Here is a 10840-nt window from a genome sequence, read left to right on the forward strand (position 1 = left end):
TATAATTAAGATGCAAAACTGCAGCTAAATCATATTCCCACAGCTCTGTCCCCTGCTCTGCATGATATACCCCAATATTTTCTTCTCTCAAAACAAGAGACATGTTTGTAGCTGGCAAGGGAAGTAGGATGATAAACCGAGTTCAAGAGCTCCTTCAGTGTATTTCCAAGGCCTTGCATTTCATACGCAGAGATGCTGTTTGAATGTGGGAATGCATATTTTCATCAATATAAGAGGAATACATCTGTTCAATTTCCTAATTTACTTAACTGCTTAAATGTGGCAGGGTTCTCCAAAAAGCTAAAGGGAAAATCAATTTTCACTTATTTTCCTTAAGCTCCTTTGAAAAACCCAGACCTAATGTATTTTTTAGCAGGCTACTCACAGTGTCCCCCCTGCCAGTGCTGGTGGCAACATGGGGACAGCAAGTGGACACCATAAGTGAAGGCAGACTTTGAAGCAGACCCCATCCTTGTGAAGCACAGTCTGTGATTTCCATAAGCCACCAGTCAGCTTTCTCAAAATAATTCATATAACATTTATTAAAAAAAAAAATAAACAAGGAAAAAACAACTCATCCTTGAGGACTCCAGGCCATCTCATTTCACGCTAAGTTTAATTTTTAATGCTAAATATATACATGAAAATGGAGTTTTCCCTCATAAACTCAGCTCCTGCATTCCCACTCTTGGCCAGTCACCCCCACATCTCACCAGATCCTCATGCATTATTTGTTTTCTCAATACTCCACCTTCCTATCACCCCATGTTTTGTTACAACTCTTTTTGGCCTGAATTTTGCCTCCTGAGGGCATATATAACTGGTCATGGGCATTCTGGTGCAGTGGTCACTGTCTCTGCAAGTATCATTTGTATCCAAGTTAACACCACACTATGACAGGAAATGAGGAATTAGATAAGTGCATTATAAAAAGTGTGTCATCACTGTACATACAGCCAGGTGTCAGCTGAACTTTCTTTTCAATCACAAGGTCAGATTTGTTCAATTGATTTTTAAGCAATATGTTATTACTTACAAAATAAATTTTCCAAAAAAAAAAGAAATCCACTGAGCTGACAATGCAGTATTTTTCCAACCTACTTTCTTGAAAGACATGCTACATAATTCTACCATTTCCATAAATATCTAAGGAACCATAATTAGAATAATTAATCAATAACTATGTTCAACAGTTCCATGCCTGCAGCAAAAAAATTATTTCATTTCTTAAAATGCTGGAAGTTAAACAAACAAGCTGAGTAAACTCTGCCCTCAGCTCTGAAAAACAACTGATCCAGTGGAGCTACTACATATTCAAGAGAACAAGAAAAAAGCTAACTGAGAAAAGGCACTGGAAAATCACTGTGACCTCTTACCAGAATGTGTGACCAGCAGCTACAAGTCCGTCCCCTTTCCCCACCCGACCATTTGAAGTCATTTCTAGGAGCAGGATCAAAACAGATGCTACTGTCTTCCCAACTGAAAAGCAAATATCTTGTAAAATACAATCCCAGTGGTACAAACATTTTCTAGTCCTTAGTAAGAGCATTAAACTGATAAACCTACAAAAGGATTCCTGGGTTGACTTTTGGACTCATAAAATTTCAAGGCATTTCCACAGGACAGTCTCTCCCAGCCAATTTTGAACCAATCAGCTGTCTTTGGAGTTGTGACTGAAAACAAAAATCAAATCTCAGCTGTCAGTATGAGAGCAAATGGGCAAGTAACAAATTGATCCTGTTCAGACTGAAGTGACAGTCCCCTGGCAATGTGCAAGGCCCCCTGCCAGCTCCCTCATTGCTGCAGAATGCATTGCAGGGTGTCTTGCAGCACTCCCCGGCCTTTCAGCCCCCAGGCTGGCCAGATCCTGAGATGGGCAAAAGCTCCTGTGCTTTCCATCATGCAGACCTCACAGAGATCCAGCTGTCAGGTGGCACTGGAACCACATGTGGGCCCAGTACCTCAGTTCCTACATCAACTGTTGTAAACAGCATCTGTAAAGATTTCAGTAACTGGGAGAATTTAGAATATGGGTTGAGGTTTTTTCAGAATAAAAACAAAACAAAGCTTTAAACTTTTGCAATTCTTCATAACACAGAAGTCTATCTCTTCTAAACTAAACATACATAAAGATGAAACAATATAAATGGGCTTCAATGTGGCCAAATCCAGATATTCTTAAAGTCCTTTTTCTTACAGTGTGCATCTCAAAGGACCCTCCCTGACAAATCTCCAGGGAGACATACCACAAGCTTAATAGGCCAGGCTTTTTATGAGTGTTTTGTGCTCTAAGATTAGAGCTGAAGCTACAGCAAGCCAGAAGTTGCCATCACTGACAGACTAAACAAACTGTTTACTGTTAATATAGACTGTATTTTGGTTTTTTTTCACTGAATGATGTTCTCAGATTTAGACCATGCCTTATATCATTCTGTTAAGAATTTTGCAAAGCAAAGTGGAAGATTTTGTGTTTATTGCTACTGTCACCTCCATTGCCACCAAGTCTACTTCCCAAACTGCTTTAGCTGTCTTAAAAGATTTTTGTTCCTACCATTAATACTGAAAAGCCATTCCAGCAGCTCTTTCTTCCAAAGCTATCCATGACTTCTAAGAGTCAATCTAACTGTACTTATATCCTTTCATGTGTGTATGTATATGGTCTCTTAATTCTGAATTTTCTTACTGTCACTGATATTTATGTCCATGAGTATTTACAGAGAGCAACGGTGTGTTTAATTCCTTCCCTTTTTTGGCATCATTCATCTTCTACTCATCTCATTTTACCAAAGGCTCCAGCCTCTTGCAATGGCCAATTATCCCTTTCTCCTTTTGTACTTAGCTATTCCTTCTTCTGGACAACTCACCTTCTCTTTCTGCTGACACGTTTTCTCTCATGTGAAGTAAATCAGCTGTTTCTCCAGACGCCAATCTCTTCTTTCATGTTCATATTCAATGAGTCACCTTCTCCTTCAGAGATCTGTCCAATTTTCATTTCAGTAATTTCCTAAGAATCCTAAGATTTTGTCTACAACCATATTCTTCTGTTCCATTCTTCTGATTTAATCTAAAATCAACATTCACAGTTTTGACTGTGATATTTTTCTATATACTTTGGCAAGAAAATATGCAAACATGAGTGGCTTATTAACTAAATATTTAAAACTGGTAACACACATCCTTTAAAGCTAAAATCTGTCATAGAATATCTTTGATTGGATGGGACCTTAAAAGTCATCTAGTTCCAACCCCACTGCCATGGGTAGGGGGGACACTGACACTAGACTAGGTTGCCCAAACCCTCATTCAACCAGGCCTCATCACCCCCTCTACTTCTTCAGAAGCATGTCTTCATAATTTTTTCTTCTTTATTTTTACCATCTTGGGAAAAAAAAAAATAAAAAATTCTCCTCTGAACATTTCTTTACCTACAAGTCTGTATAAGCAGACTCCTTTGATTGCTGGCTTCTTGGCTTTTTTAAAACTTTGCCAACATTGGCCCTGCACCTTCAGATTAAGTTCAGCATTTCATCTGTTCATCAGCAACAACCAAACACAGAAATCACACACTCATTTGCAAGGATTATCAAACTGCCTTTGAACTCTGCCAATTACTAACTGAAAGCCACAAGACTCTTCAGCTAGAGTTAAGCAAACTATGGATGTGTCTACATACATACCTGATCTTCCTGGTTTCTCCCAAGGTGAGAAGAGTATGCATCACAGTAACCAGAATAATTAAAACAAAATGCCTCTAAATGCCTACATCCTGTCCTAATGGGCACTGCTTCCCAACATTGCCATCAGCTGTATTGACATATTCACTGCTTCTAACTAGTTGAAGAAATAATGGAAGATGTAGGGAAAAATATTTTGTTGCCCAGAGCACATTGGGAAGAAGATGCTGTTAAGAAAGAGTTAATAAGTGTGAGGAACAAACCTAAGGTAAGTGCCATTTCAACCAAATCAGAACTTGACCTTCTAGAAGATGGGTACATGATGAGTGGAACAACCTCCTCTTGCACGATAAAGCATTTCTTCTCTACAGAAGACAATATTTTCAAAAAGAAGGACAATGTCTGCCCTTCCATCCTGCTGATGGTTGCAGAACAGAGATTTCTACTGGACCTATCACGGGAAAAGCTCTAAGAGCTCCTACCTTTCAGCCCAAAGGGAAATGCAGGCACTAAAAAATGGTGAACTATCTTGAACTACAATAGGTGTTTCACTAGCTTTATTTCGCGGGTCCCAAGTACAGCTGGGAATTATGTCCATCAACTACCTTTAAGTACTGGAAACCATCCATAGAACCAAAGTGAAATGGAAACTGGAGAAGTTTGTAATACAAAGACATACAGAGTGACATGAGTTCTACTACTACATGCTTCATTCTGGGATCCTCAAAACTAAAACAAACACAGAATCTCCTCTGCTTGAGGAGAGGGTTTGAAGGGAAGAATGAAGAGTATCTCACACCTTATGAGGCCTTATTAATGCAAAATGGAACAGTATCAAGGAGCTTTACACTCACATACCCAGTGAGATTTTACCAGATGTGAATTCTATGTTGCCAATCTAAACACCCCTATCTGCATCAAACTGCTGTTAACCAGCAGTCATTATCTTCCCAGCACTGAGCAGAGCCCTGCCCAACATGAACAACTGTTATTTAAAGGAAGCATACTAGACTACCTTGGACAGGAACCAGAAGTATCCCCTGGGTGCCTCCAGCAACAACTACAACAGCGATTAGAAATCAGGCAGGTGGCACCTAAAATGTGACATGAAAACACAGATTTGGGGCTGCCAACAGAATTTATTAAGATTCACAACTATACAGCCACAACTACCAAGCACTAAATCCTTATACTGAAAAGACTCTCAAGAAATCCTCATACTCACAATGAACAGCAAAAGAGTTGAGCTGGGACTTAACATACCTACAGGCCTGACCTGGTTTTCTTCCAGGCACAGAACAAACAAATGCTGCTTCCATTCCACTTCAGTCACTTCAATGTGGTCTTTCCAGGTCCTGCCTGTTGAGTTTTGCTAAGATTTCCTATAATCTCTAAAAAGCTTTTCAAGTTATGGAACCCCCACACTTGAGGGAGATCCACTCTTACTCTTCCACGGTAACACTTTATTCTCCATACAGTCCTGGTATTTCTGTGAGCAAAAATCAAAGTACTCTGTAAAGGTAACAAACTGCTTTTTTTGTTACAATGGGATATCTGAAAACAACAATCCTTTCACAAACATGTTTGGAATCAGGTAGGAATGGCAAAAGGAAAGTTATGCAATCTATCTTTGGAGCTAATTTTAATAAAACAAGTATTCTTGAAAGTCAAACTCCTTTGTTTATCACATTTTAAAATGAAAATCAATGCTTTTTTTTTCTTTCCATGATTAAAGCTTAAAACCAACTTGCTATAGCTTTTAATATGATTTGTGAACATAGTCTAACTTTTGTCTACTACTGGCACAGAAAACTGCAGCATTAGACCTGAACTTGCACCACAGTTTGACTGCACTTCTCTGTCAAATCTGGTGCTTGAAAAAAAACCGATTCAAATGACTAATGAGTAGAATAATCACTAGCTAAATATACCCTAATATACCACCCAACTAATACTCAAACCCAGGCACAAATCAATTTCTTTGTTCTTCTTTGAATTATGCCTTAAGCAAGCAAGAATAGGAAAAAAATACTAATACTTAGCAGTATTCCTCCTTTTTTCTATAAATTAGGTATGTCTTCACAACTATGGTGAGCTATGTTACTTTCAGGAAAATTCCACATCATTCCATTAGCACTGAGTGAAAATTTGAGGGCTGTCCCAACTTGTAAAGAAACAATACACACCAAAAAAAGACCACTCTCCTATGCTGAAAATGCTGTTTATTAGGTTCAGCACTGAAGGTCAACAAAAGAGTACTTACCTTCTGTTTTGGAAAGAGTTTTGGAATAGAGATCAGTCTGTTGCTATGTGACTGGTTTCCAGGCAGCAGTTCCACTCACTTCTTCGGGGAAACGACGTGTTCTTCTGTTTCTGCAAATGCTGTTTATATTGAGTAAATACAAGTATGTTCAACACAGACAACATACTGTGAACCATTAATGAAAAAACGCATTTGCAAAAACCAGAACATAATACACTGACATCTCAACTCTTATTTGGAGAAAAAAGATGCATCATATACATGACAGATTGTTGGCATTACATTTTCTGGCTCTTGACTTGAGAGAATGCCAACTTTTATGAAATATACTTGATCCATTCCATTTATTTTGTGAATAAACATGAACAGCTTCCTCTTATTTCCTACGACATTCGAAGGGCTTAGACAGATCAAAAGCAACAAGTGTCAGTGAAAATACTATAAAAGGGTGAAATTTTCACCAAATACTGATCAACAACCCTCAAGAACACATCAAAGATGCATTAATAAAATCATTTTTCCTTAAAAGTTTTTTACACTATTTTTATTTGGTCCTGTCTATAAGAAAGTGTCTCTGTCAATTTAGCATCTGTTACGACTCACAAGGAAGTTCAGAAAAATTAGAGGCAATTAAAAAGTTCAGTACAATATGATGAGATCCACTCAAGCTGAATTCAAACATCATTACTTAAATCAAACTTCATTGCCCTGTTTTCACCAGCTCTGAATTGAACAACCTAAATTGAATCAAACTCTTATTTGATTATTTCTTCAGACAATAAATAAGTGGCTCAGAAAAACAAAGCCCCGAATCCACATTTAAATTGGTTGGATTTTAAAGAACTGAAAGGCAATTATTTTGCTTTTTAACATAATTAGCATCCAGTAAAATAAATTAGGAGGCATCAGCTTTCATCAGCTTTAGCAAGACTTATGCAAGTCTTTGCTTTGAATAAATGCAGAGAAGACACTTAAAACTGCATACTGTAAATAAGAGGAAAAAAAGTCAGAAATCATGCATATTAAGAGCTAGTCTGCACATTTGCTGAGAAACGAACAATTACGAAAAAAACCAAACATGTTCTGCAAACTCAATTGCCCTGGAAAGAAGATAAAATGCAAGAATGGCAAAGAAAAGGAAAAAGGATTAAGAAGAAACCAGGGACCAGATCTCACAACATAAGGAGCAGAAGGTTAGACAATGAAAGGGGATCCTCTTCATGAGAGGATTCAGCCACATCTTTTGCAGTGGGTCTAAGAGGACTGTATCTCCCAGCAACACGGTCCAAAGCCACACACATCCTGCAGTTTGTGTGATAAAGAAACTGCTGTGCACCCTTCAACACAAACCAAAGCTGTACATGCTCCCAAAAAATGACCAAACTCGCCCACAAAATTATACAACCCACAGGCACACATAAAAGAACAACGTTCAAGTTGCCAAGTCATCACTCGAGAACTGTGTAAGTTTAATTTACGCAGGAAACATAATTCTCTCTTTACCATCTACGGCAGAACTTTTTTCTTACACAAATGCACACACTTTCTCTATGGATATCAGGCTGTGAAGAAGCCTTACTGGGTACCTTCCTCCTACTTCATTGCTTGCACAAGTTGAAAAGTCTAATATTAATATGCTGCAGAGAAGCAAAAAGGAGAAGGAGGATCTCAGTGCTAAAGCTGTTCACTTCTCTGTGCTGAAGAGCTGGGCTCTACCTCTGCCTCCACAAAGACTCCTACCTGGAGAAGTCAGGGATGTGAGCTCCTCTGCACAGAATGTATGTGCCTGATGTTCTCTGCAGGTGATTTAAGATCTGGGGATATGACTTGTAGAAGAGCTGGAAGTACAATGTAACTGACCAATATGCTACAAAGATCACACGCCAGGAAAAGAGCATTAACAACCAGTGGCCACTTTGGCTTTTAACTGCATCTCTGTTTCAGCTCCTTTCCTAAAATGTGGGGGGAAAGAGTGGTATCTAGCTGCCTTCCACTGCGCATAAAAAGAAACATTCACTCATGCAAATCCTGACTGCCAGTCACTGGGACAAAACTAAATACTACAGTTCTGTCACTAAAGCAAGTATTGGTAGACCTTCCTGGTTTAATTACACCTTTGGCATGGTGTGGGCAAGACTGTGCCTCAGTTTCTCATTCATTGAATAGAACAATACCTTCCTTCACAGAACTTCTATGAAAACAGGCACATGCTTGAGATTATGAGGAACTCTGATACTAAGGTGATGCAGGACATATTCAAGCACAGACAAGTACACACCATGGTAACTACATGACCAGCTTAAAGTTTTCAGGACGAGGAAATTAACCTGAAATTTTACCCACATTTTCACCATCTATATTTTCCCTTTGACTTATTTGTAGCATTAAAGAATGCAGAAGTAATACAGGAAAGTGGAAAAATAGTCAAATAAGGCATGCATTAGATGTTTTCTTCATGCTCACATCTAATACACAATACTCATCAGGATACAACGTCTGTCAGTAAGTGTGTGCTGAGCAGACAGACATTAGCAGAATTTGTGAATGTATATTAAAGTGAAGAGATCATGCCTAAATGACCACCCCATCCCAGTTAGGCTGAATCCTTTCTCCTGTCATTGGAAGGCTTTGTACACACTTCTGTTTGATTCTCTCTGAAAATCCCCACGGGTTGCTCCCAGCAAACATTACACTTACACCATTTAGATACAAAGACCAAAAATTAAGTAGAGCAAACTACTTGCACCACTTACAAGACTAACTGGGGAATTAAGGGTCTCTTTCCTCAAAAAGTGCTCACACTCAAAAAAAATAATACCTTCTCAAGAAGATGTCTCTGCACAACATTTTGGCCAGTTCTAGCATCTCCATTAATTCAGTACGCCTTTTTATCAATCACACAAGTTCCCTTTACAGTCATATTGAGCATTTCCACCTTAGAAAGGCAGCACTGGATGGGCACAGACTGCAGACCCTCACCCATCCCGAATGGCAACTGAACTGCTGTGAGCTGAATGAAGTGGACATTTCTGCAAAACACAGGGAGTCCTTTAACTCCCCACCTCCTGCCCTACACCATGACTTTTGCCTCCTCTGCCTATGGATCTGCTGCCCGCACTCTGTGGGGCACAGGGGTTTGTTTTCCCCGGCGGTGTCGGGGCAGGGCACGGGTGTCGGGGCAGGGCCATTTACCTGGAGCAGGTGGTGCGCGGCCCGGTAGCCCAGGCGCGGCCCTCCCCGCAGGCCGGGCGGCAGCCGCCCGGTGCCGTAGCCGTGCCAGGCCACCACGTAGGGGTTGTCCAGGGTCAGCCAGTAGCGCACCTGCCCGCCGAAGTGCCGGAAGCACAGCTCGGCGTAGTCGCGGAAGAGCCGGGGCAGGACGGGGCTGGCCCAGCCGCCGAAGGCGTCCTGCAGGGCCTGCGGCAGGTCCCAGTGGTAGAGGGTGACGACGGGCTCGACGCCGAGCTCCCGCAGGCGGGCCAGCAGCCGCGCGTAGTGCGCCAGCCCCGCGGGGTTGGCGGGCGCCGTCCCGTTGGGCAGCAGGCGGGCCCAGGACAGCGAGAAGCGGTAGTGCGAGACCCCCAGGCGCCGCAGCGCCTCCAGGTCGCGGAACAGGTTGTTGTAGCTGTCGCTGGCCACGTCGCCGCCCACGGGCCCGGTCGGGGCGGCCCCCGGCGGCGTGGCGGGGCGGTGGGCGAAGGCGTCCCACACGGACGGGCCCTTGCCGCCCTGCCGCCAGCCGCCCTCCGTCTGGTAGGCGGCGCTGCCCGCGCCCCAGAGGAACCCGTCGGGGAAGGTGTCGTGGAGGAAGAGCTGGTCCTGCGGGTACGGCAGCCGGGCGAAGCGGGACCAGGTGCCCGCGCCCTGCCCCGGCGCGCCCAGCCCCGGCCGCACCAGCAGCAGCAGCAGCAGCAGAGAGACGGCGAGGGCCCTGCTCCCGGCCATGCTCCGCGACGGCACCTCCCGCCTCCCAGCGCCCCATTTTATCTCACCTCGGGCCCCCCCGCTCCCGCCCCGGTGGGCACGGCCATTAATAATTACCTCGGAGCTGCCGCCCGCATCCTTCCCGGCCGGTTCCACGGGGAGAGCCGCCGCCGGGGGCGGGGGCCGGGGCGTGAGACGGGGCGGGCGGGGAGGAGAGGGGGACGCGGGGCGGGGGCTGCTCCGGGATGGGTGGGCGCTCTCGCCCCCTCAGGGTGCCCGTGGGCCCCTCCCCGGCCCCTCCAAGGCGCGGATCCCGAGCGGCAGGCGGGCGGGGGGTGCCGCAGCCCTTGGCCGCCCCTCGCTGCCCCCCCGGTGTCCCCTCGGGAGCGGGACCCTCGCCCGGGCCCTGCCGCCTTCCTCCCCATCGGAAGAGCCCGCGGGGAGACTCGAGGGGCGGGTCCGTCCCCTGTGAGGCGCCGGGCGCGGCCCGTTCCCGCCGTCGGGGAGTCCCTGGGGCAGCGGCCCCTGCGCCGGACCGAGCGGGGAGCGATCGGCTGCTGGGGGATCGGGGGGAAAGGCGAGGAAATAAAAACGCTTTGCCTGCACTCAGTGTTTCCGTCGGGGCACTTTAGCGAGACACATCGCACCTGCGATCGCTGATGTAGCAGCAGTTGCGGAGAAACTCGCTGTCCAAGGACATAACACGCTCCCTCCTCCGCTCCCCGGGAACTCACGGGCTGTCGCCTCCCAGTAACAGCACCTTCCTTCCCTGCAGCAGGAGGTCGGTGTATTCGGTGATTGCTGCACAGAAAGCAAGTTCCAGTTAGAAATGCCTCACGGATCTGTGCGGAGTCGAGCTAAGTTCGATTACTGAGTTATATTTCGTAACCAACTGAGCAGGTGTGAGGCACAGACTGCTCTTTAAAGGCAGGTTTCAAACTGCCCTTCACGTCTCCTTTGGACAAAACAATTCAGCCAA

General features: G+C 44.3%; 1 protein-coding gene across 1 annotated transcript in view; it reads right to left on the reverse strand.

Moving 5' to 3' along the window:
- KL (klotho) overlaps positions 1-9888 on the reverse strand; it is a 49277-nt gene extending 39389 nt beyond the window's left edge. Inside the window, exon 1 of the mRNA XM_083855057.1 lies at positions 9130-9888. Coding sequence (XP_083711183.1) covers positions 9130-9882 — 753 coding nt within the window. The 5' untranslated portion in view covers positions 9883-9888. The remainder of the gene's footprint in view (positions 1-9129) is intronic.
- Positions 9889-10840: the final 952 nt, after the last annotated feature.

Source organism: Zosterops lateralis (genome assembly GCF_965231275.1).
Source record: "Zosterops lateralis genome assembly, chromosome: 2".
NCBI lineage: Eukaryota > Metazoa > Chordata > Aves > Passeriformes > Zosteropidae > Zosterops > Zosterops lateralis.